At 43.8% G+C, this 27769-nt stretch overlaps 1 protein-coding gene across 1 annotated transcript in view; it reads left to right on the forward strand.

The window, feature by feature from the left end:
- Positions 1 to 27769, forward strand: part of LOC148519779 (cilia- and flagella-associated protein 337-like) — a 99046-nt gene that overhangs the window by 26786 nt on the left and 44491 nt on the right. The window contains exons 10-16 of the mRNA XM_088476131.1: positions 3263 to 3368; positions 5354 to 5505; positions 6723 to 6825; positions 11438 to 11544; positions 19852 to 19946; positions 20050 to 20104; positions 20182 to 20227. Of these exons, the coding sequence (XP_088332257.1) occupies positions 3263 to 3368; positions 5354 to 5505; positions 6723 to 6825; positions 11438 to 11544; positions 19852 to 19946; positions 20050 to 20104; positions 20182 to 20227 (664 nt within the window). The remainder of the gene's footprint in view (positions 1 to 3262; positions 3369 to 5353; positions 5506 to 6722; positions 6826 to 11437; positions 11545 to 19851; positions 19947 to 20049; positions 20105 to 20181; positions 20228 to 27769) is intronic.

The raw sequence follows: 27769 nt of genomic DNA on the forward strand, positions 1-27769 counted from the left end.
CTAGTTCGTGCACTCACACTGTGATGCATATGCATGCGCAGTACGCAACAATCAGCCGGTTGCGTGCGTATTAGCAACTGCGTTCCTTGCTGAATCAGGCCCATAATTCACTGGAGAGAAGAATGCACAAAGCCAATTTGGGAGAGACCATATCGCTGCCCAAAGCTTAGCTCAGAAGCCAAGACAAGCAATTAGCATAGAGGACATTCTCTGTCAGATCTATAAACTGGACAAGGAAATCAGAGAACAAATTAAAAAGAAAGTATACTGTACACACCAGTACAAAATTTTGATCATATCTTATATTGATTTACTCACATAAAAAAACTGTAAACTGTACATCTATTTTTATTACATTATGTTCTGGCATACCCAGAGTAGCATAGTACACGTCACATAGTTGAATTACACGCTGAAGCACTCGCAGTGCTTGCGGTAGGATATGGTCAGCTGCAAGTGCTGCATATGGGTCCGATGTTACTCGATGTTAACGATTGTTGCATACACTTTCTGGATATGACGTGAGAATGTGGACGTCTTAAGACAGGCTGGTGGGCGTCTAAATACACACCGCAATTGCACGCCAAGACATAGGGGGCATTTGATCGTGGGATTTGCATACTTTGGCTGCGTGCGAACACATCTAGCGGGCAGGTCTGAATTGGGCCCTAACTTAGAAACAGAATATCAAGTAGCGTCCGGAGTGCCTTGTTTTTAGAACACTAAGGGGTATACTTACTAAAAAGAGAGTTTTTAGAAGTAGAGATGTTGCCCATAGCAACCAATCAGATTCTAGCTATTATCTTCTAGAAGAGGGGTGGGCAATAAGCGTGCCTCCAGCTGTTGTTGAACTACACACCCCAACATGCCTTGCAACAGTTTTAACAAGGCCAAATAGCAAACCTGTGGCAAGGTATGCTGGGATGTGTAGTTCTACAACAGCTAGCTGGTGCTAGTTAAATGTTAACTAGAATCTGATTGGTTGCTATGGGCAACATCTCCACTTCTGAAAACTCTCACTTGAGGAAATGTACCCCTAAATATTCTATTACTCTATGGTTGTCTATTGATTTTAATATGTTGCTAGCAGACATTACAGGAAAACTTTATTTGAATGAAATGCAATAAAAGTTTTTTTCTACTGAATAATAAGCAATAAATAGATACTCCTATCCTCAAATCTTGCTAAATAACTCTGTTTGGCATGCTACAGACTTTCGACTTAGCCGCGCCATGCATTGCAACCAGGGCCGGCTCTAGGGGTGTTCGACCTGAGCGGTCGCACAGGGATGCCACCCATAGAGGGCGCACTCCTCCCCAACATCCCGATTTCAGCCGAAGTGGCCCGCGGGTGGTTAAATAGGGAGGTTGGGGACCCCCACCGCCGCAGCTGTGCCGGAACCCGGAGACTCTGAATGGATGCTACGCGCATGAGCACGGCATCCATTCAGTGACAGGAGAGGGCTGGGGGAAGCCCAGCTAGTGAGGCTCCTCCCTGCCTGACGTTATTTGGAGGCGGACACGCCTCATAAGAAAGTCACGTAGGGGGCGTTGCCTATGGTAATTAGGCCACGCCCCCATTTTCGGTTGGAGCTCTGGAGGGGGCCGGCACAGGGTGCTCCGACCCCTGGAGCCGGCCCTGATTGCAACAGTGTATTTTTCCCAAAATGTGCATCTTATTCTCATTACTAATGTGACAAAAATACAACGTAGGGGTACCCTGAATACTGACACTGACCTGTAGCTTCTGCGTGTGACTCGTTAACTAATCTGGATAAAAAGACTCTGAGAGGTCTGATATGAGTGACCCGCCCCATGCCTCATTAAGCTTAATCTGTTTCTTTATGCTAAAAATACTAATCCTAAATAGCTAGTACTGTAAGTGGATATGCAGGGCCATTGAGAGCTCTGACGGGCCCTGGTACTGGGGAGGGGGCTTTGCCAAACCCAGGAGTCATGGCCACACCCCCCTTCCCAAAAACTTGTAACCATATAGTATGAACAGTGTAGCATGCTCAGCATAGAGGCGGCTCCATGGGGGAGGTGCAGTCCAGCGGTCCACCTGTAACGATCCTTCTGCTTGCCCACTACTGCTGAGGCTGCTTCTTTATAGTAGGCACATAGAGCAGTGATAGAGAGGACACTGCTTCTGCTCAGCTGCAGAAGTCTCCTCTCTCTCATTGCACCGCTATACAGCCACAGCGCTAGTGGGCAGAGAGGAGAATTTTTCAAGTGGGGATGGTCATTGACCTGGGCCCTCCAACCGGCCTGGGCCTGGGCAAGTAGTACCCGCACCCACCCCCTTCTCGGCTCCCCTGCAAATATTTGTGTAGCGATGATGTAAAGATGCAAAATTTCAGGAAAAAGTATGAAATTAGGGAATTGCTACCCGTTTAGAAGCATCTAAGTCACACCATATGGCTCTAAAACTCAGACTTGCTTTCCAGTCCTCTTTTAAGGCCCCCACACACGCAGAGATATAGCGGGCGATCCGACGGTTTTGAACAATATCTCCGCTGGGCACACGATCACAATCGCCCGCTGTGCGCTCCCGTGGGGTTGTCCAATGCTCCTCCAGATCTTTCTGCATGTTCAATTGATCTGGAGGATCAATGAACGATCCCATGCAGTGCTATGCGGGTGGGGGAGGGGGTGCCGGCATGTCGGGCGGTCAGCCACCGGATCGCTCCGTGTGTGGGGACTGCTCAATATGTCGGCCGTCGCTTCGCAAGGTGCGTATCACACCATGTATAGGACCCTTAAGTGCAGGTTATCAAATTATGACCTTTTTGCTAGTAAAAAATATTTCTACCCTTCAGTGGTCTTTAGTGCATTAACAGACATTATATAGTTCTAGAGGATGCTGGGACCTCATTACAGCTCAGCTCATAAGTGTGGGGAAGATGATACAGAACAGCAAAACAATGAGAGGGACCTCCGTACCCCATAATTTTCTACAATAGTGTAAAGGCTTGAGGTACTGTATCACAGAAGTACTGAGTACTGAGTCCCATCCCAGGCAAAACAATATAGCATTGTTCACCGGTATTGGTGGCAAGGGTGGGCGATAAGTATCCTTCTCCTCCAAATGTAGTAAGCTAATCTACGCATATAAATGCTTTGAATTTTTCTTTTCATGTGTAATGAATTTGCACTATTTGCTGGCTATAAAATGAATTGTGAGCAACTCACTCTCTTTTTGGGTTGTGTATATTTATCCAGTTCAGACATTTTTCTTTTATGTTTGTACCATACGCTCTAGTTGGCCTACTGGATTACTGCGTGGACACTCCTCACCAATTACCTATTTGCAGATTGCAGATGAGAACTCCAAGATTTACTCCGTATCCACAGACTGCACTGTGATGGTAACAGGTTTCAGTTTTCCTTTGGCACACTTTGAAAATTCATTTTATTTGAATTAAAAGTGCACTGCGGTGTTAATTGTGCATCACCATCACAACGATTCAGCATTAAATAAATGCTAGCATAGCATTCTGTTCCTCAGCCACTTGAAGCAGGCATTAGCACACCGGAGGCTTTTAAAAGAGGAGGGGGCCCGTGTGCAGTCACTGTCCGGGCCCCCCTCTCTCTCTGGCAGCCAGCTGCGCACTGAGCGCAGCACCGCACCGATAGACTCTGGGCACTAAAGTGTGCCCAGAGTCTACAGTGCATGCGCTGGTTAACAGGAAAATTGCACCGCGGCCATTTTCCCGGTGTTTTCCCTACTGCGCATTCGCAAAATGGCGGGAAAATGGCTTTGGCGACCATTTTCCAGGCGATTTTGACAGCACTGATACCAGCGCCGGCGTGGGACTCTGGCGGCTGAGTGGTAATGCTGAATCAGCCCCTTGGACCATTTTACTTTTCTACAATGATCGATTTATTAATAAAGAATGTTTTATATACTCACAGTGACACTAATAGCAGTTTTCATTGGCTTGCAAGTCAAGGCATGTGAACTTATATTTATCAATGTTACAAAATGCCTTTTCTTCTTTGGATCAATTAGTTTGTGAATAACAAGATGCTTTTTTCAAATTGGATGAATGTATATTGGGTTTAGGGGCCTATGTATCAAGCTTTTTTTTTCATAAACGTATGTAGATTCTGCAGTTTCTGCATAAGTTTATGCAATATAGCCATAGTATGTGGTAATTGCACAATGCAGGAGATTTCAAAGACATCTCAGGCAGAGGGCCAATTAGCACTGAAAATCACACTCCCCATTATTATCAATGGGGACTACGATCTCAGAATCGGTATGAAATACCACCGGCCGCCTGGCCGGCGGTTCGATTCCGGGCATCGGCAGGCCGACAGATGCAGAATTCCCGGCAGCGGAAGCCCGACAGCGCTGGAATTCCCGATCGTCCCTAAGGTAAGTATAAACTAACCTAACCCCCCTTTGTGGTGCCTAACCCTAACCTCCCCCCCAGGTGCCTAACCCTAATCCCCCCTCTAAGTGCCTAACCCTAACCCCCCCCTTCCCCGCTGCCTAAACCTAAGTCCCCCGGGGGGGTGCCTAACCCCAAGTCCCCCCCGGGGGTGCCTAACCCTAACCTTCCCTCCCCCTAGCCTAACCCTAACCCTCCCGGGGGGGTGCCTAACCCCAAGTCCCCCCCGGGTGCCCTAAACCTAACCCTCCCCCCCGTGGCTGTCCTCTCGCGACGCCCGGCATCCCTTCGATCGGGATGCCAGGCGCCTGCCTCCCAGCGTCGGGAAAATGTCAGGCGTCTGCATCTAGACGCCCGGCATTTCACCCTCGCCGGGATATGACAGTCGGGAAGCCGGCTGTCGGTATTAAGGCAGCTGGTTTCCCGATTGCAATCCCACGATCTCAGCCCTGTGTACCAAACTGCAAAAAGCGTCTTCAGATGGTAAAAACTGTTTAAGCCTATGGAGGCTTACTCACAGGAGAGGCTTACTCACAGGAGAGGCTTACTCACAGGAGAGAGATCTTTCGATCTCTCCCACTCAACCCCCAGCCGACTCCAGAAGCTGACACTGTGCACATGCGCAGTGTCAGCTTCCACATGAAAAGTCTTTCACAAACGTGAGACCTTAACAATATGCCGGGGATATGACTCGCAGGGGCAGCGGGTACCACAACCACTATCCCTAAGAGTTCCCCTTTTGTACATAATGGAGATATTTTTATTAAATATTAAAATATCATCCGCAATATGAAACCTTAATAATCGCAGCAGTTCTGCGGTTATTAATACACAGGCCCCTTCGTGGCTATTTTAAATATGTAAATCATCTTTGTACAGTGTGTGCCTAAGCATATTGGCTTAATTACACTGTAATACTAACGCATCTAACCTCTTTATATCACTATCATTAACAGATATGGGACATCGAAAATCACAACTGTCTGATCAGTGTAATATCCAAAGCTAGTCAGATCAAAGGAGATATTGCAGCATGCTACTTTTCACCCCATCTCCGAGCTCTCTACATAGCAACAGACTCCCTCGCTGTACTGCAGCTGCAAGAACAGTATGTATTCACTACTATGAGATACACGGATGACAGAAATTGAATCATTGTTATTCGTCTGTTGTTGCTTTCAGTAAAGTCTAATGCTAGATACTTACAGTACCTTGAAGTATCAATGGAAATTACATTGTGAGATCTTACTCTGACTTTCCACTGCAGTAAAATGTAATTAGCTCTTACACATTAATGTAGAAAGGACACCTGAAAATGAGCAAAAAGCTCAAATGCTAAAGCAGTTTTAGGGTGAGAGAAACTATTCTATTTTCTACTGATAGTGTTATTCACCCCATGGAAAGTTTACTATACAACCATTACAATCACTAAGGGGCATATTCAATTAGCCACAATAAGCCGTTTTCGGTGAAAAGTTTTCGCCGGTGACGTCATTTCGCCAGGCGAAAAATTATCCCCGTATTCAATTCCAAAGACTTTTCGCCGGTGCGGAAAGTCAATGCATTGGAATAGGCGTAAAAGATTCGCCTATGAAAGAAGGCGTAATAAAGTGCAGTTTAGGGGTACAAACCTGCGGGAACTCCCCTGCAGCCTTGGCACAGCACCCCAAAGGTAAACTGTGTCAATTTTTTTTAAAACTTAAGAACACCCCAAAAAATGACTTTGAAAAAGGGAGCGAGGAAGTACAAAGTTGGGGGACAAACTTAAAAACTAGCGAAATAGACTCCAGGGGAGTCCCCAAGTATGCCCCAGGTGTTTTTAAGTTTGCAGGGGTGGTTGCGGAAGGTGGAATTTTTAAGTTTTTTTAAAACTTCACATTAGCAACTTTAAAATATGCTACCACCCATTTTCATGTACCCCAAATTTGCTGGGACTACTTATTTTCTCAATTGAGAGCAATTAAGTACCCCAAATATCTTCAGTATGGCTATTCAGGGGTATCTATAGTGATCCCCAATGTTAGTGCGACTTATGGAGGGTGTCAGGCTGATTTCCTCAAAACTGACAACACTTTTCACCTGTTTGAGTTTTGCCGGGTCCCGTTTTTGCGTCCTTTGGAATTGAATAAGGAGATAAGCGGTGACTCACGCAAAATTTTTCCGCTGGTAAAACCAGAGATGACTGCGACAAGTCCGGCATGCGTAAAGCTGCCGGCTTATCGCGGCTAATTGAATATGCCCCTAAATGTGTGACACAAACTCATATAAGCTACTGTAAGATTATTCCATAATCTGTCTGATTTTTGTATTGTATTGCTGTTACAGTTCCACAAAACATGGACTCCCATCTGTCTCGCACAATGAGCCTGTCACCAGCTGTCTTTATAACCAGCTCCATGAACAGATCATTAGCTGCTCAGAGGGCTCTGTAAGTATCACTCCTGAGCTGGTCCTAGGGCATTAATTATCTGCATTGCAACTTATGGCAAACATTTACCTTCATTATTTTTTTTACATTCTCTTCTGTTTTTACATTCAAACCTTAGTAATCTATTTGTTACTCAGAGTAATCTATTATATTTGTTTTCTGGTTTTCAGTGTTTGTTTTCTAAAATACATAGAAAATACTGTATCATTTATTGTTTATATTTTCTTTATTTTAAACAGGGGAGAGGGTACCAGGGTCCAGGGAAAGTGTCCCAGAGGCCTGGCAGAGCTAGGAGAGCTCAGAGAGGAAAGGATCACATGAGTGAAAGGAAAAGATAGTAGGGGGTCAAGATCCTAGGAAGTAAATTTACTAAAACTCGATTTTAATCCATTAAAAAAAACAATATAAATCAATCATCGATGTGTTTCAGGGGCTAAATCACACATTTACTAACACATTTTTTTATATGTATTTTTAAGCGTTAGTAAATATGTGATTTAGCCCCTGAAACACAACATCAATATTAATAATTTTTTAATCAATTAAAATAAACCTTTAGTAGATTTACCCCTAGGAGAGGTAAAAGGGGTATAAATGGTATAAGACATGAAGGCAGAGTTCCTGTTAGTTGCAGTAATAGTGGAGCCTAATGGGCTACCACTGCTAACTGTGGAGATGGTGAAACAGAAGGTGGATGCTCTCTTCCTATAATAGAGGGATTTGATAAAGTGCCAGTGGTTAATGAGTCTATTTACTAAGCTGTGTTAGGAGATAAAGTGAGCGGTGATAAGGTACCAGCCAATCAGCTCCTAACTGCCATTTTTCAAACACAGCCAGTTACATGGCAGTTAGGAGCTGATTGACTGGTACCTTATCACCACTCACTTTATCTCCTAACACAGCTTAGTAAATAGACCCCTCAGTGTGGAAGGCTCCTGAAGGCTCCATAGCAACCGCACCCCGTGCACCCATGGTAGTTATGTGCTTTAGGCCCGCATTCAATTTGAGGCGAAAAGTCCCGGACTTTTCGCCTGCCGGACTTTCCACCTAAATAGCATGTTTTTGGAGAAAACACTTTCCGCGCGCGCACACTTTTCGTCGTATTCAATTTCAAAGGACACAAAAACGGGACCCGGCGAAACTTAAACAGGCGGAAAGTCCTGTCAGATTTGGGGAAATCAGCCTGACACCCCCCAAAAGATGCTCTGACATGATCATCTATAGTACCCCCGATTTGGCTTGCTGAAGGTATTTGGTGTTTTTTAAACGGGCTCAATAGCTGCTAAATAGCGTTTTTGTATAAGTGGTGCAGAATAGTATTCAGGAGTATTTTTTGCAGAAAATCACTTATCCCAGCAAATTTGGGGTACTTGAAAATGGGGGTCAGCATATTTTAAAGTTGCTAAAGTGAAGTTGGAAAAATCCACCTGCCGCCAGCACCTGCAATGAAAAAAACACTTGGGGCATACTTGGGGACCCCCCCAGAGTCAAGTTCCCCCAACATTTTTTTTTTCGCCCCCGAATTCAAAGTGATTTTTTTTGGGGTGTCCTTAAGTGTTTTCTAATCATTTATTGACACAGTTTACCTTTGGGGGACTGTCTGAAGGCTGCACGGGGGTTCCAGCAATGTTGCACCCCAAAACTCCAATTCTGCACTTTTTTCCGCCTGCTATTCATAGGCGAAACTTTTTCGCTCGTTACATTGAGTCTTTCAAATTGAATACGGAGTAAAATCCAAACAGGCGAAAATGACGTAATCAGTAAAAGTTTTCGCCAAAAACACGTGAAAATGGCTTTTCACTCCAAATTGAATACGGGCCTTAGTCACATATTGTGTCCATTGTATGTGGTTTCACTGGCCTCCCAGCAGTTGAAGGGTGTACTGCATGGCGCCTCTTAGTGCCGATTTGTCATTAACTTTGTAACGTGTTAAAACACATTTGTATATGCAACACAAACACAAGTGATTTTAATATGTCTGTCTACTAACTATATCTATGTAATGGAGCATACACACGGTCAGATTTGTCAGATGAACGATTGAACGATTTTACCAAAGTTTTGAACGATTTGAACGATTTTTGACTGCATTAAAATGAATGGAATCGTCCAAGTCTGACTGCAAACACATCAGATGTCAGATATCGTTATCTGACAAACGGGAATGCGCATCGTTCATCGTCCATCGTTCAGGTATGTCAGATTTTCCTTCAGATATGAACGACTTTTTAAATCGTTATCGTTCATATCTGAAGGAAAAATCTGACTGTGTGTATGCACCATAAAAGTTGATTAGAGATGAATTACTAACATTTGGCGACTTTTGTTACACTATATCAGTGGTTCCCAAACTCTGTCCTAAAGGCACCCGATGGTCCATGTTTTAAGGATATCCATGATTAAGCACAGGTGACTTAATTAGAACCTCAGTCAGCTTGACTATACCATTTGTGCACAAGCATGGATATCTTTAAAATCTGGACTGATCGCACCGTGTATGGCCGACAATAGGGTGCCTTGTGCAGGGCCATAGAAAGCAGGCCCGGGGCATGGCCTAATTGTGGGAGGCATGGCCATGCCCACTTAGAAAAAAAGGAAAAAACCTATTTGCAGCACCGCAAAATGGCGCTGTGCGCTGGGGAGGGGGGGCGCTGTGAGACCCTCAGCCTGGCGCAAATCCAGGGGGGGCGTGATCAGTGTGATCACTCACCCCCCCATAGGCAGAGGAGAGGAGACTACTGCAGCGCAGTCTCTCATGCTGCTGTGTGCTGGGTAGCTGACAGGTAAGAGGGAGGGGGGGTGGCGTTGGACCCAGGACCCCACCGGACCCCTCCAACAAGCCCAGGCAATTAGTACCTGCTCCCTCTCTCTTGGCGCCCGTGGCCTTGAAGACTGAGTTTGGGAAACCCTGCTGCACTATTTGAATGTATCACTTGTGACACAGTTAGGTTAGGGGGGTCCCTCTCCAGGGTAGAGGACTCCTTCCTTACACACACACACAGCAGCAGGGAAGCAGCACACCAGTCTGGATGCAAGTACAAGCTGGTCGGCGCCAGTCCTTATTGTACAATGACAGAAATATAAAGAAAACATAAATATAAATCCTAGCCCTGTCGGGGTACTAACTTCACAGGTAGTTCCCTCACTACCAGAACCTGGCAGGGCCTAATGCCCTCGCCAGCAACAACAGCACAGCACAACACTCACAGTTAGGTTTCCAAGTGTCTCTGAGCAAACTCCCTGCCTGCTCTCCCAGGTGAGACAATCAGCCCTCAACACACTAGGCTTATAGTGGCCACTCTCAGGTGGAAACCCTAACAACCTGTTACCAGGCTGCGAGAACCAAAACCTGGAGTGGCCGTGGGTGGAGCCCTCCCTCTCCTCTCACCCACAACCCCCAGGTCCCAAACCGGCTTTTCAAAAAGCCGAAACTCAAGCCTGCTTCACTGCAGACTTTCTCCTTGGGATTTAAAACACATGAGACAGGAATCTGGGATAAATGTCCCTGTCACAGACCACTTTACCAGTGATCCTATCACACACTATACTTGTATACTTTGTGGATACATATACCCCGCTACTCAGGGGTGGATGTTGTAAAGTTCAGGGCTGGCAGCTCACTTGGAGAGCAAACACAAGTAAATGGCCCAGGATCTACTAGTAACATGATGCAATGGAAAAAAGGGAGTTGTCAATATCTGGAGGGCCAGGCCTGGTTTTAATGTGACCAGTGTCAATTGCAGAACCTGTTCTATTCTCTATATCAGAGGTTCTCAAACTCGGTCCTCAGGACCACAAATGGTGCATGTTTACCAGGTCTCCTCACAGAGTAGCAAGGGAAATAATTAGCTCCAACTGTGGATCTTTTAATTTGTGTCAGTGAATAATGAATACACCTGTGCACCTGCTAGGTGACCTGGAAAATGTGAACAGTGTGGGGTCCTGAGGACCGAGTTTGAGAACCACTGCTCTATATAAAACTAGATGCACAACCGACTTTGCTAAGTTCCAATTCCTGGAGCAAACATCTTGTTCTCACTGTGGGCTCTAGTCATGGTCACTTAATTTCTACAAAAGCAGGTGAAAATTTAATTTTCACCTGTAATTGTACCTGGGTCGCAAAGAGGGATCCTTTCAGATGCCTCTGCCCTTGTTCGGCTTCTTCCGCCGGACGCTGGGGCTCTGTAAGGAGCAGTGAAAAGTTCTGGGGAGCCAGCTGATTTTCAGATTAGCTGTCTCTGCGCCAGAACAATGATGAATTGCTCTGGCACTCGCTGCGAGTTCAAATGTTAAAATGAAAATGATGAATAGAGCCCTGAATGCTGTCACCTTTCCCACAGACAAATGCTCAGAATTTTCTTTTCTTTTTTTACATGATAAACCAATTGGCACTGACTTATCATTCTGTAGAGAATCTTCCTTCTCTTGTACAAGATATTTAGCTACAGTGTCTTCTGTACCATGGTTAATGGTAGTAATAATATTTGTACACATTCTTCCACACCTCTCACTTATTTATTTTTGTGTCATGACATATAAAGTACATAACCAATTTTACATATTAGAATTCAGTTGACAAAAAAAATCTTTTTATAATGTGTTTGTGATGTAGGTAATGAAGAGGTGGGATCTCCTGACAGGACAGCTCATTGGTGAAGTGCGAGCAGTTCACGGACACTCAGCTGTTAACTGCCTAGTCTTGGACTCCAGTGGTACCAGGTATTCAGCACTGTACTTTGTCTAACTCTGCCCTATGCTACAAGTGTGATCTTTCCATCTTCAGACACTAAAGTGTGTATCAGATGAAGCAGGGATGAAGGTGAGGATACACTTGGGGGCATTTATGAAAACGGTTAAAAAATAAAAGCGCTGTAACCCACAGCAACCTATCAGATGCTCACTTTTCATTTTGCAAACTTTGGGGCTCTTCAGAGGTAGGAGCAAAGCTAATAATAAAACTTATGTATTTTGCATGCAGGGAAATACTGGCTGCTTTCACATGTAGCCCATAAATACTGGACAGCAATCACTTAAAATTAGAGATTAGCTAGGACACACCCCTCCCAACTCCTACTACAGGTCATACTTGCCTACCCTCGTCTGGCTGGCCCCCCCCAGTCATGCCGATCTGGCTGCTCCCTCCAGGAAGGGGCAGTCAGATAGTCGGCAAGTATGCTACAGCTTCTAAAAAAGACAAGTAGCGGTGTTGCCCATAACAACCAATCAGATTCTGCCTATCATTTCTCTATTGTATTTTAGAAAATGATATACAGAATCTATTTGGTTGCTATGTAATTAGTAATTCTGCCCCTAGATCTCTCACACATTTTAAATCTGCCCCATCCGCAGTGCAACATGGCTGATAAGGTGCCAATTAGTTCCTTTTTGTTTTTGCTCCCGACTCTGAAAAGTATCCCCTACAGTACATCTATAAATGAATGTGACTAGTTTATTTGAGTTACAGTTATAGGGTCTATTCATAAAGAACACGAACTGGCTACTGAAAAATATCACGATATATCGCATCACATCAATGCGATATATAGTAATGTTTAGTAGCCATTCATGTACACTTACCAGTCTGGCGTCTTCGTGCGGTATCTGGCCCCTCCGTGGTCCCAGGAAGCAGTGAGAAGACAGTCATATCGGGAGTCCGATATTCCTGCTTCCCACTGTACATGCGTCTGGGAGCAGCAGGTTACGTCATACATGCTGCAATGGATGCTGGGTAACAGGGGGCGGAGCCAGTGCCGGGTGAGATCCTGAGATGGCGAATCTGTACACTGCAGAGGAACGGAAAGCTAAACTCTCTGTTCTTTTGGGGTCTATTTATCAAGCACTGAAAAGCATGGACAAATGGACCAGTGGAAAAGTTGCCCATCGCAAGCAATCAGCTCCTACCTATTATTTTAGAGACTGTACTTGATAAATGCTACTTCAAAGCTGATTTGTTGCTATGGGCAACTTCTCCACTTGTTCACTTCTCCACACTTTTCACTGCTTGATAAATAGACCCCTTTATGAGTTGCACTCACCATACAAAAGTATAATGATGCGATTCATACACAAAGCAGGGGTGCCGCTGGTAACCCCCTGTATGAATTGCCGAAACCAGTGGAAAACTGTTTTCAGATAAACGGGACTGAACAGACCCCATAGTTTTCATAAAGTTCTACGTTATTTCTATAGTAGCAGTTTCAGTCATGTTGTCATAGTGCTCACAGATTAATGAGAAATTATAGCAATAATGTGAGGAGGAGGATGCAAACTCTCTTGGTAATGATGTATTACTACAACTCACTACTTTATACAACTAAATAATTAATGATCAACCAAGTTGATTAGTAAGATGTCATGAAATTCTATAATGGAAAAGTGATAAATCATGATATTTGTATTAGAGATGTGCGGTTCAGTTTTCCTGAAATACGAACACACCCGAACTTGGGGTTCCCAGTCAAATCGAGTCACAGTTCGGAAACACTTTGGGGTTCTGAGTCACGATTCGGTTCTGTAATTCACAGGTTCCCTAACGCCAGTGACGTGCAGTGAGGTAAATGGCTGGGGAGGCACTTTTTAGTATCGGAGCCAGATTTGCAGATACATATATGAACCCGAGGTTTATGGGGCATTATACTGTACAAAGGTGCAGCAGTATATAGTGCTGGAAATTTGGTGTGTTTTGATCAGTGATGTGCGGAAAAGGTAGACAGGGGAGGCAGTGCCTCACCTGCCATACACTCTTTACTCCAGAGTTTTGACTGTGTATTATTCTAATAATTTTTAAAGACAATATTTATAATATTTTCTTTAAATTTTTCTTATTTTTATAGTCAAAAGTCTGGAGTATACTGAAGTATGACAGGAAAGGCTCTGTCTCACCTGACCACACATCACTGCCAAACGCGGTCCTCAAGGCACCCCAACAGTTCAGGTTTTAGAGGTATCCATGGTTGAGCACAGGTGGTTAAATCAAATTGACTGAGGTATTAGTTAAGTTTCCTCTGATCAAACATGGATATTCTTTCTTATACCAGGACTGTTAGGGTTCTTTGAGGACTGAGTTTGGGAACGTCGGCTGTAGTCAGTTCGGAACCTGGACTTAAAAACAGAACTCAGGTTTTGGATTGCATGTAAACAGATCCAAATGACATGATTTTAGCTGTTTTATCTATTTCTTTCTTTATCTACTTTTAAGGAATCCACAACCGAATCTGAACCAAAACAAGCACATCTCTTATTTGTATATGTTATCCTCTCATATTACAGTAAAACTCTATACCAGGGATGGGGAACCTTAGGTCTGGGGGCCGTAAAATGCCCCTGGAATCATTTGGTCTTGCCCTCGGAGCTTTTCTCTGCTAGCCTCATCTAGCTAGCAGGGTGCCTAGAATGGCACACTGCAGCGAGAATCTATGCAGCAGTGCCACCTGGAGCTTCCTTAGGATGCTTCAGACGGTCACATCACTGCCCTTACAGCTACCCGGAGCATCCTGAGGATGCTCCGATAATTGCTGTAATTACCTGCGAATGTGGCCCCGCCCCCATGTGACATTGCATGGAGGGGGCTTGGCCTGCACCAGGCCCGCGAATAATGATATATATATATATTAAAATGGCCCTCAGCAGAAGAAAGGTTCACCACCACTGCTCTATACTAATGTGTAATACCATAACATTGATACCAAGCCAATAACATACCCTATAAATTATAATTTGGCCTTATAGACAGTGCTTTTATTTACGAAAATGGTGTAGATAATGCTTTGCTCACACTATGTGCCTGTCATACTCATGGAAGGAAACAGTTTAATATGTCCCAATAGTTGGTTCAGAAATGTGATCTTATCAGTCAGTCACCCTGTGCTACAAAACTAATGTATTACTGGGGCAAATATAACCGGCTCCAATTTTGCGACAGTGAAGATTTTTCTACGATTTTGCAGCAGGCTATAAACTGGCGATTTATTCATTTTTTTATTAAAGGCAAAACCAACTTGTTTTGCCTTTAAAAAAATAAAAACTCCCTGAAGCTATGATGTGTAAAGAGTGAAAAATATTGGCTGTTCATTTATTTCAATGCTTATGTAATTTTATTTCATATACACACACAATTTTGTAGTATTTATAGAATCTGTACAAATCTCTATTGTCCTTAAAAATATATAATTATTGTCAGTTGCCTAAAGGTTCACTTAGCTATATCAGTTTAGACCGTTGAATGTAATCTGCAACCTGTAATTATCCACATGCCCACTTACAGTGGTAATTAGTAGACATATCCTCGGCAGAACAGGTAACGGTTTATCTTGAACGTTTAATCCCTCATTGGGATAAATAGTCACCTGTATCAACGCTGCATCTTCAGCTGAAGCTGCCTCTTGAGACACTGAAACAATGAAATGTAATGCTGCTTCATAATTGCTTCTTATTCCAGAACTTGTTTGGCGTAACGAGCAGAATACCCCAGGGATTCAGTGTGGCAGTAGTGCCATTGTATTCTAGGGAACATTTAATTATTGTTGTTAAATGGATTAGTTGGTTTACACTCAGTTATTAGACAAGAGTGAGAGATTTTGACAGTATGACCTATATCAGTATTTTTATCCAACTGAGGTAGATGGCTGCTGAGAGGCTGAAGCTGCCCATACACAGTGACTTAGACCCTTGCTAATGTTACACACGTGCGTGTGTGTGTACACAAAATGTACAAACTCAGGGCCTGATTCATTAAGGACTACGGGGCAGGTAAGTGGCGTAGAGGGGAGTGAGGAGGGTGCGGTGAAGGGGGGGCTCGTGGACAGAGGAGACTCAGGACAGAGGCCTGGCACCGTGGGTGCAGGGGGAGGTCTGGGTCCCATAACGGCCGCATCCCCTGCACCTACGGTAGTTACGCCACTGGCCTGTCGTGTTTCTTTAATAATAAAAATAAGTAATAAACCAATGTGTTATTTTTGGTGTCCGTGTATAAACACTAAGCTTGGTGGTGAGATTATCTCCAGTGGGCACTAACAAAAATCTTGCCTAGGGCATCAAATTGCTTAGGGCCAGCTCTGCGTGTGCGTGCGCGTGTGTGTTACTTCAAAGTCGATTGGTTGCTATGGGCAACTTCTCCACTTGTTCACTTCTCCACACTTTTCACTGCTTGATAAATAGACCCCTTTATGAGTTGCACTCACCATACAATAGTATGGTGATGCGATTCATGCACAAAGCAGGGGTGCCGCACGGAATATAAGGACAGTATTCATACTATTGAAAAACAGTTATTGCTGGTATGTACAATAGGTACACAATGCAGGCGTATAAGGCAACAGATCCGGCCAGGTACAGGTGGGGTAATGCAGGCAGTATGCTGTGTGGTGAAGCACACACATGTACATATACACAGTGGTGGCAGTGGAGTATATACTGTGGTCAGCGGTGGTTAAACAGTGGTAAAGGCAGGCTCTCTCATGTAATATACAGTCTCCATACAGTAGACTCTCAGGTGCATGCCCTATCCTGTGTAGGACGGAGAAAGGAAGAAGCGCAGACAAGCTGGCTATCCGGGTCAGAAGATGCGCTGTGAAGCGTCTTCGGCAGTACTGGCTCTTGATTCTTGGCGGCTCAGAGGACAGTGCGGAGCAAACTCCACCCACAAACATTTTTACTAAACTCTACTTCATTACTATACAGTAGTAAGGCAGCTTTGGCAAGAGCAGTGAGCCAGGAAATGCAGAGATACAGGTTACACATGCATTGCTTCCCTACTCATCAGTATTCACTGTTACATTACTATTACATATCAATGTACACGCTACTTTATGTGTGTTAAATGCTTAATATTACAATGGTCAAAATCTGAGTGTTACTCTGAGTGTTTGTGTGGTAGAGAACTTAGATGGCTCCACAGGGGCAAGTACTGATGTGAGTGATAAACTTTCCCTGTAAAGTGTTGCTTAAGGCCCCATTTATCAACAATCCTTAATACCAGCGGCATATTTTTATTTAGTATTGCAGTGATACTAACGAATATTCCTCTGGTATTCAACATAATTTATGCCTTTGGCAAGGTCCAACGTCTCCCCCCTTCACACTGTTGCTGGCAGCCGATTGCTGTTGTGTCATGCGCATGCAACTGACACTTTCATCCGGCGGGGACTCGGCAAAGCCAGAAAGGCTGCTGCTGGTTCCCTATTGTTAGCAATGGGGACCAGATCGATATCGCCATCTATAGGTGACGGAAGTGATACAGTGACAAAGCGATAATCTTAGTTTACTGCTGTTTGTTAACTATTAAAAGGAGGATATAACCCTTTTAGTGAGTGCTAAAGGGGTTATGTCTAATTGTTAAACTAGACCCTAAACTGTTAACCGCAGGAAGTGGTAATTCAAATAGTATCGCTGGTATTTAACAAACCCTTACCCTACAATGATCGCAAGCAATCCCCCATCAGGCAGTGCAATAACAAAGGAGAGTGAAAAAAAAAAGGTGGGCGGACTCAAGTAAGTAGCTGAGTATGTGCATGGAATCTGGCGCATCCACTGTTTAAATTAAAGGACGCCGAAAGCGGCTGGAGCCCAGAGTCAAACAGTCTGGAGTGATGTTTAAATATCCCGGCTATGCAGAAATGGGTTAATGGAGAAGATAACAGTTGTCTTCCCCGTTAATGCCCGACTCCTACAACATCGCATTATAGTGCTTAATGGTTTTTTTATGCTATTCAGGTAGCAGGAAAATGTAAAAAAAATCCTTAAAGCTTTACCTAATATAACGCCATCTGAGTGTGGCATTATATGAGGAAAATCCTTATATCAGCCGAAAACTGCAGGGACAGATCAGTCCCTGCAAGTGGCTAAAGTAATTACACGGCTTTCCTGGCTTTGTAAAAATGTGTATATACAGTATATATATATATATATAGCCCTTCCTGGCACTTGTCTGTCTTAAACTCGTATTGCTCCCTGCCACACGCTCCTCCGTAGTGACTGTACCTGGGAGACGTAAGTGTGTGGGGGAGGGAGCAATATGAGTTTAAGACAGACAAGCACTGGCAAGGGCTATATATGTAGTATACATATAAATAATGTCACTATGTACAGTCAGGTCCATAAATATTGGGACATTGACAGAATTTTCAGATTTTGGCCTCTATTCACCACCACAATGGCTTTGAAATGAAACAAACAAGATGTAATTCAACTGCAGACTTTCAGATTTAATTTGAGGGTAATTACATCCAAATCAGGTGAACGGTGTAGGAATTACAACGGTTTCTATATGTGACTCCCACTTTTTGAGGGGCCAAAAGTAATGGGACAAACTAAACAATCCTAAATCTAACATTCACTTTTTAATACTTTGTTGCAAATCCTTTGCAGGCAATTACAGCCTGAAGTCTGGAACGCATAGACATCACCAGACACTGGGTTTCATCCCTGGTGATGCTCTGCCAGGCCTCTACTGTAAATGTCTTCAGTTCCTGCTTGTTCTTGGGGCATTTTCCCTTCAGTTTTGTCTTCATCAAGTGAAATGCATGCTCAATCGGATTCAGGTCAGGGGATTGACTTGGCATTGCATAACATTCCACTTTTTAGCGTTAAAAAACTCTTTGGTTGCTTTTGCAGTATGCTTCGGGTCATTGTCCATCTGCACTGTGAAGCGCCGTCCAATGAGTTCTGAAGCATTTTACTGAATATGAGCATATAATATTGCCCGAAACACTTCAGAATTCATTCTGCTGCTTTTGTCAGCAGTCACATCATCAATAAATACAAGGGAACCAGTTCCATTGGCAGCCATACATGCCCACGCCATGACACTACCACCACCATGCTTCACTGATGAGGTGGTATGTTTTGGATCATGAGCAGTTCCTTTCCTTTCCTTCTCTTCTCTTCCCATCACTCTGGTACAAGTTGATCTTTGTCTCATCTGTCCATAGGATGTTGTTCCAGAACTGTAATGGCTTTTTTAGATGTTGTTTGGCAAACGCTAATCTGGTCTTCCTGTTTTTGTGGCTCACCAATGGTTTGCATCTTGTGGTGAACCCTCTATATTCACTCTTATGAACTCTTCTCTTCATTGTTGACTTTGACACATATGCATCTACCTCCTGGAGAGTGTTCTTGATTTGGCCAACTGTCGTGAATGAGTTTTTCTTCACCAGAGAAATAATTATTTTGTCATCCACCACAGTTGTTTTCCATGGTCTTCTGGGTCTTTTGGTGTTGCTGAACTCTCCAGTGCGTTCTTTCTTTTTAAGAATGTTCCAAACAGTTGATTTGGCCACACCTAATGTTTTTGCTATCTCTCTGATGGGTTTGTTTTGATTTTTCAGCCTAATGATGGCTTGCTTCACTGATACTGACAGCTCTTTGGATCTCATATTGAGAGTCGACAGCAACTGATTCCAAATGCAAATGTCACACCTAGAATCAACGCCAGACCTTTTACCTGCTTAATTGATAATGAAATAACGAGGGAATAGCCTACACCTGTCCATGAAATAGCTTTTGAGTTGATAGTCCCATTACTTTTGGCCCCTTAAAAAGTGGGAGGCACATATTGAAACTGTTGTAATTCCTACACCGTTCACCCGATTTGGATGTAATTACCCTCAAATTAAATCTGAAAGTCTGCAGTTAAATCACATCTTGTTTGTTTCATTTCAAAACCATTGTGGTGGTGAATAGAGGCCAAAATCTGAAAATTCTGTCAATGTCCCAATATTTATGGACCTGACTGTATGTTGCACGGATATGAGGCATGCGCAGTGCAGGACATTCTTTTTGGACAACTGAAAAGACTGCCTTTGGTGACTTTGCAACAACTGTCCCTGTGTGCTAAATAGCAAGGAAAACTAAGTTAAAAATCATAATAATCACAACAGTATTGGCTGGAAATATTCAAACCAATAACGCCATTATTGCTGAATAACCCCATTGATTTTAAGTTACAAATGGAGTCCATTAGTTTTGTACTTTGAAGAAAGATAATTTGCTGCTTTTCCTCATCATCATCACCTCTCTGTTTATCTATAGACTGTTAGCAGGCAGCAGGGATGGAAGTGTGAAGCAGTGGGACTACACCTCAAATTCTCTCAGCTTCATAAAGACAGTCAGACAAGGCGGCTCAGGTTAGTGTAAAGCTGTCTACTGTGTGCATGGTACATTATCCACACTGTCAGACTGTATATAACAATGCACTTCTTCATATTTATATTTGTTTGTTATTCTCAGAAAGTTCAGGAGATGGAATCAGTGACCTCACTTATGCAGAACACAATAATAATCGGTATGGAATGTATTAATGAGGTGAAGTGCTCTTTATTCTGCAAATAACTAATAATGACAATATGTTACACATAACAGGTATATAATAACCGTTTCCTGTGATGGACAGATCAGAATATTTCCAGTAAGTTTAAATAAGACCTGTACTTATGCTAGAGACACATATATAAAAACATTGATCATAGAAATGCATGTTTAATAACTTAGGCCCTCATTCAGAGCCACTCGCTAGCGGCAGTACGCTCGTTCCGAGCGATGTTCGCACATCTGCGCATGCGTACGGTTTTTAGTACGCATGCGCGAACCAGTCAGTGCGGCCGAAAATCGTTGGTACGCAATATAGCGAGGGCCTGCTATTTTGAGTGACAGAATGAGGCGTATGTGGGTGGTAACAGGGGAAGGTGCTTGAAAACGGGGAGTGGAGATCCGAACGCAGGCGTGCTTAAAGGTCAAAACGGGCGTTTTAAGGGAGTGCATAATTAATACAGCAGCGTCATTGACCACGTCACTTGGTTTTTTTTAACTCAGAACTGCTCGCAAAATAGCGGTTGAAAACACCAACCACAAGAATAGCGAGCAGTTCATACGCTGTACGATGTACTCGATTAATCTAATAAATAGCGGACATGACGTATGGTGCGTGCGGCCAGGGGGCGTTTTTATCAAATAAACGAGCGTATGTTTTGCTCGCTCGTTCAGACTTAGAGGTGGGAACAGACTGCAATTTGCGAACGGATCATTTGAATAGCCACCCCTTGTTTTTGAACGAACGACCACAAATAGCGAACGGCTCTGAATCAGGCCCTTAGTTGCTATATATATAATGAACCACCTTGATCATCACACTAAAGACTCTATATTTGATTTAAATTAAGTAGTACTGTATTATTATACATTAGCACCCTCAGGTATCTATTGTATTAATATATACATACATATACAGCAGATAAAAGAAGTATTGAACACATCAACATTTTTCTCAGTAAATATATCTGTAATGGGGCTATTGTAATAAAACATTCACCAAATGTCAGCAACAACCCATGCAATCCACACATGCAAAGAAATCAAACCATAGATGTCCATAAATTAAGTTATGTGTAATAATGTGAAATGACACAGGGAAAAAGTATTGAATACGCTTGCTGAAATGTATTTAATACTTCGTACAAAAGCAATTCCTGAGTAAGATCAGATCTTGTGCACGTGTGGCTGCCATTGTACTCGATATTACCGATGGTTTTGCTGTCTTGCTAAGTATTACGGATGTGTGTAAGGTAAGGTGGGCGTCCTTATGTTGAGGCCCATAGTGAGGAGCGAGTGGAAGCAGCCTGCATAATAGAAATTGCGTGCAATACATGAGCAGACATCTGATAAGGTGCATACACATGTAACGATTTTTTTAACGATTTGTCGTTAACGTCGTTATCGTTCAAAAAATCGTTCAGTTTCTGAGTTATAATGATGAACGATAATTGTTCAAGCGCGATCCTGTTTGTAGTTTGTAGTTCATCGTCCGTTTCAGACTGTCCAACATAACGATTTTCATTAAGGGAAGGAACATTTTTCGTTCATCGTTGTAAAAATAGTACATTACACTTCAAAAATCATTCACTTTTTCAAGGGAAAATCTAACAGAAAATCGTTGGTTACAAAATCGTTACGTGTGTATGCACCTATAGAAATACTGTATGTATTACAAGCACAATGTCTGACAACTACCTGAACTCACTAATAATGCATGTGATAAGGGAGATCCATACCAAATAAAGCAGTAAAAATATGTTCAGTGTTTGACATTATGAATTGCATTAGAAACAATAGACATCTTAAACATATGGAATATGCCTACTCTGACAATCTGGAAATAAAGAGATGGATTAATTTTATTTGATAGAACATACCCCTGACAATCTGGTACACACATATCAATTAAAAAACGGCATGATATTAAGGCAGCACAGACGGTGTAATGGTTAGCATTACTGCCTCACAGCATTGAGGTTGTGGGTTTGATTCCCACTACGGCCTTAACTGTGTGGAGTTTGTATATTCTCCCTGTGCTTGCGTGGGTTTCCTCCGGGTACTCTGGTTTCCTTCCATGCTTCAAAAATATACTGATAGGTTAATTGGCTCCCAACACAAATTAACCCTAGTGTGTATGTGTATGCATGTGGAAGGGAATATAGATTGTAAACTCCACTGGGGCAGGGACTGATGTGAATGGACAAATATTCTCTGTAAAGTGCTGCAGAATATGTGTGCACTATATAAATAACTGGTAATAAATAATAAATAAGTTACCATACTAGATATTATAAAGCAATTGGACTCAGGGGTGCCAGGAATGGGGGGGGTGGAGTGGGTACTATTTACTCAGGCCCCCTCCCTGTTACTTCACAGCAGCCCAGCACACGCAGCAGTCTCCTATGCCTTTGGGGCGGAGCGATCACACTTGGCCTATGCCTGTGGGGAAGGGGGGGGGGGGGCATTCACATCAGATCACACCTTCCCCCTGGCTGCTCACAGCACCCCCTCCCTAGCAAAAATGATTATTTATTTTTTTAAAGACTGGGGAATAATACTGGGGTGTCCCTTTTTTTTTTTTAACAGACAATATATATTATACATTTGTTGTACACCACAGCACAATATGTTTTCAGAATTCACTTTTAAATAGATATAATAAAGGTTATATTTTATGATACACTGCTTAAATGAGTGCCCCAGTGTATAATATTTTCTCTTCTAATTTTGTGCAAGATAGATTATACAGAATTGATCATAAAAAGCAGAAGACTTCTTTCATATGAGGACTCAGGGCCTGATTCAGACCCGCTCGCGAGCGCTGAGCGCTCGCAAGCGGGTCGATGTTGGCCAAGTGCGCATGCGCACGACGGAGGCGGCTCCGTCGTGCGCATGCGTGAGACCCGAATAACGACGGCCAAGCCGTCGTTATAGGTCTCACACCAAAGGGGGCGTGCTGTCGATGGTGATTGACAGCACGCCTCCTTTGGTGGGCGTGCCAGGGTCGTGGCTGTCCAGACGGAGACGGAGGCCAGCCCCACTGACATCACTAGTGATGTCAGTGGGAGTGCTTTTGGCTCTGATAGAGCCAAAAGCACTCCAGGGCTTGCGGCAGCGAGACCCTACCGCAAGGGTCTCATCGAAAGCCCGATGGTCTTGACCATCGCGACCATCATTTTGGCCGCTCACTATAGCTGTGGGTGGTCACCCACAGCTACGTGAGTGGCCAGGAGGCTGCTCCAAAAAGGAGAAGAAAAAAAGACGCCCTGGGGCGTGGCCTGACCGTTAATGGAGGAAGCCGCATCTTGTTAGAGCTCCGGGCCAGTGCAGAGGAAATCTAGCCTCTATAGCCCCATCCCGGTCAGCGGACACCTCCAGACCCTTGCTTACCTTCCCCTGGTTTGTCGCTAGCCCAGCGGGTTGCAGCTGCGGAATCGGGAGGCGCAATAGGTGCTTCCGCGGGTTGCAGCTGGCCTGCTGCCCTTTGAGCCGGGGACTGGAGCGCGCGGACTGGCGGCTGTGGACTTCCGGCGGCGGCGTCATCTCTGTGGTGTGCGCCCGACGGAGTCCTCTCTGCCGCACATCGCGTGACCCCTCTCCGGCCCTCTAGCCTCGGCTGCCCTGCTGCTGTGTCAGGGCTGGTGTCCCTGCTTCTGGGGACTCCCGGGAGACATCTTTGGGAGGAAGCCCCAGCGTTCTGAAGCCTCCGGCGGCCATCTTTGATTCTCTCCCACGCTGATGCTGCTGCTGGTTATTGCTGCCGGGATACTGGCAGTGCAACCCCTCTTGCTGACAGGATTATCTGCTGCCTGTGACTCCCTGGAGTAGGGGGAGGGTGGTGAGTCCCTGAGGGGAGATTATATTATATTGTATTTCTATATCCCACTGCTCCACCTGCTCCATTGTCACGTGACCTGTTGGCCCTTCTCTCTATGTCTGGAGCTCCTATATGACCACCTATACATATCCAGTTTATTTTTCACTAGCCTAACAGGTTCAAGCCATATCAGCTACTTAGCTTGCTCTTTCCCTGACATTTTTTATTTTTGTGCTGGTGGATATTTGCCATTTACTCTACGCTGGCTCCCTCTTGTGGTCTTCTGTGATAATTACCTCAAGTACTATTTGCAGCCACAATTAGCGAACCTCCATGTGCTATTATATTTTCTGCCAGCCTTTCACACTCTTTTTTCTGAGGCTGAAGTTCTCCTGGATGGTGCCTCTCTGGAGTTAAAGATGTTCGCTTAATATTATCACCAAACTTGCCTGGACTATTATTGTAGAGCCCTGTGTCTCACCTTTTATACCGTAGTTTTTGTTTTTTTTGTATTATTTCACTATGTCGCAGAGAGGTAAGAAACCTCCACCATCCTCTGCAAATTTCTTCGGATCTAAATCCAAGGGTTCACAGAGTTCGTCATTACCCCCAGAATCCCCCTCCTCCCCTTGCTCATCCGAAGCTGGTATTGATCCTCAAATTCAAGCGGTTATGACTGGTTTGTTGGAGGGAGTTCAATCCGCATTCAAGCAAGAACTGTCAAAGGCTATAACAGAATTTAAATCAGAATTGACATCTCTTGGCAACAGAACGGACGCGCTGGAATCTAAATCGGACGACTTATGCCGCTCCCAAAATCGTCTTGATAAAGAACTCTCTAGACTTCATGATGAGACACTCAAAGAAAGACAAGAGGACCAAGAGAATCGTTCCCGTCGCAACAACTTACGTATCCGTAATATAGCAGAATCAATCCTTGGTCCCTCCTTACCGTCATTTCTAAAAGACTTTTTTCAACACTTAGTTCCAGCCCTTACAAATGAAGATTGTTTATGTGATAGAGCCCATAGAGCACTCCGATCGAAGCCCTCTCCTACTCAACCTCCTAGAGACGTCATAGTTCGCCTGCACTATTTTCGTACAAAGGAACGGATCTTGTTAGCTACTCGAGACTCTCCAGTGATTCCTTTCCAAGATATGCAGTTACAAATCTTCCAGGACCTGGCTCCCTCTACTATTCAGAAACGGCGGGATCTTTAGCCAGTCACTAAGATTCTACGGCAGCATCAAATCCGATATCGCTGGGGATTCCCCTTTATGCTTCAGGTTTCAGCAAACAACACTGTACATAGTGTCAAGACTCTCACTCAAGGTCAAGATTTATTAGCCAAGCTTAATCTTCTTCCGACACCGACTTCTGATCCGGTGACTGATGCAGCCTCTCCCAAACCTCAACGCTCCCATCCTCCTTCACCGGACTGGACCAGGGTTTCCCGTCACCATGCTAAGGACTGTGACCCCACTTGAACTGTTCGGTCACTCCCTGGTGTATACTCTCTTTATAATAGGGTTTAAGCTCCCTACAATGTTCTTTTTGAATTTTGCTAGGAGGAACAGTCCTCCCCTCGTGGTTCTCTGCGACATAAATAGTTATTATTTGTATGAATATCCCGATGTTTAGATAATTTTTCTCTTTTCCCCTTGTCTTTCCCATTTTCCTTCTCCCTCCCTCTTTTTTTTTTGTTTCTATATACTGACACAGGTTTATGATCCCTGTTTTACAGGGATTTTTGTTTGATTTGGTTTTAGCGATCTTATATTTAAGGGTCCAGGCAGTCCTGATTCTATTGGACGGTCCTTTCACTACCCCCCATGCTCCCTTTGATATTTTTGATTAATGTTATGTTGATTGATATTATTGCGGTCCTTGATTGGGACCCAATTTACCAGGGTTGTTACCTGAATGGGTTCTCTGTTTCTTTCCTTTTTTTGTGTGCCTTTCTTTCTCTGTGGCTCTCTTCTGTTTCTTTTTCCACTTTTTTTTTTTTTTTTTTTTCTTTCTGTCCCTAAGGGTGGCTCTACTTGGGCCAAATTTTTGACTTATTATATCTGTGTGTTATGTCAGTAGCACCTCTTTATATATTTTTCCATGTCTCTTAAATTGCTATCAGTTAATGTAAACGGTCTTAATTCTCCTAAGAAACGTACTGTTCTCTTGGGGGCTTGTAGGAGGGAGAAAGCCGATGTTGCATTTCTACAAGAGACGCATCTTACGGGCCCGCATTCTCAGCTCCGAGGTAGGTGGTTTGCCCAGACCTTCTTTGCTTCAGCGAATTGTAAAAAACGTGGGGTAGCCATTTTAATTAGGCGTAATATCCCTTTTGTCCACATTAAAACTGTGACAGACCCAGAGGGTCGATTTCTTATAGTGATCGGTACTCTCCGTACTGAGATTTTCACTCTGGTGTCAGTGTACGCTCCTAATCAAGACCAGCCCCAATTCTTTGATTCTTTGTTCAGGCGTATTAGCAGAGTTGCGCAGGGCCATATTATTTTATGTGGGGATTTTAATACCATTATTGACCCCCTGTTAGACAGATCAAACCCGCCTTCAAACTCCTCGGGGATGTCTCTTCCTAGAGCTTCTCGTACTCTCCTGGCCTCCCTTAAACATTATGGCCTTAGTGATACCTGGCGTCTTAAACATCCTCACAGCAAAGACTATACTCATTTTTCAGCCCCACACCAACATTATTCCAGGATAGATATGATCCACATTTCCTCCACTATTACCTCTCTGGTTACGGAAGCCGGTATTTCCCCCTTTACATGGACAGACCATGCAGGTGTCTATATTCTTTTAGATGTACATCGCTCTCCTCGTAGGAAGCGTAACTGGCGTCTTGATGACTCCCTTTTACAACATCCCCCCGCTCTGCTAGAAATAAAATTGGCGATGACCCGCTATTTTGAGGAGAATACCTCCCCTGATATTTCCTCTAGTATCCTCTGGGAAGCCCATAAGGCTACTATACGGGGTTTTCTTATTTCTAAAACCTCAGCGGTTAGGAAAGCGGCTGCACAAGAAATTACTTCCCTTGAGTCACAAATTTCAGTACTATTGATTCAGCATAAAACATCCCCTAGCGCCTCCGTGCTAACCCAAATTGAGAAACTACGAGGTCAGCTTAATGCCCTTCTGTCTCGTTGCGCTGCGCTTATCTTGCAAAAACTTCGTCAACGCTTTTATGATAAATCTGACAAAATTGATTCTTTGTTAGCCAATAAACTGCGTCGCAGACAAGCATTAGGTGCGATAGACAAACTACACTCTCCGTCTTCTGGTTCTCTAACTTATGATCCTGAGGTTATGGCTGAGGAGTTTCGAACCTTTTATAGTTCCCTTTATAACTTATCAGATTCTTCTTATCCCACTTCTGCTGGAGCCGAGGGGGTGCACTCATATTTGTCCTCTACTTTCCTTCCGAGGCTCTCAGAATCCCAATTATCTACTCTCAATGACCGTATTTCAGATGAAGAGACAATAGCTGCTATTAGATCAATGCGTTCCTCTGCCGCCCCAGGCCCTGATGGATTTACAGCCCAATATTATAAACTGTTTGCAAAGGAACTTGCCCCACATCTTACATCTCTATTTAATGATATTTTGGAGGGCGCTTCTTTTGCTCCTGATACAACTCGGGCCGACATTGTAGTGATCCCTAAACCTGATCGTGATCCTACTCATTGTATTAACTATAGACCGATTTCATTATTAAACGTCGACCTGAAAATTTATGCTAAAATCCTAGCGACTCGGTTAGCTCCTTTGCTTTCTTATTTGATACATCCGGATCAGGT

The sequence above is a fragment of the Taudactylus pleione genome, unplaced genomic scaffold (genome assembly GCF_031769625.1).
Source record: "Taudactylus pleione unplaced genomic scaffold, aTauple2 ptg000183l, whole genome shotgun sequence".
In the NCBI taxonomy this organism is placed as follows: domain Eukaryota; kingdom Metazoa; phylum Chordata; class Amphibia; order Anura; family Myobatrachidae; genus Taudactylus; species Taudactylus pleione.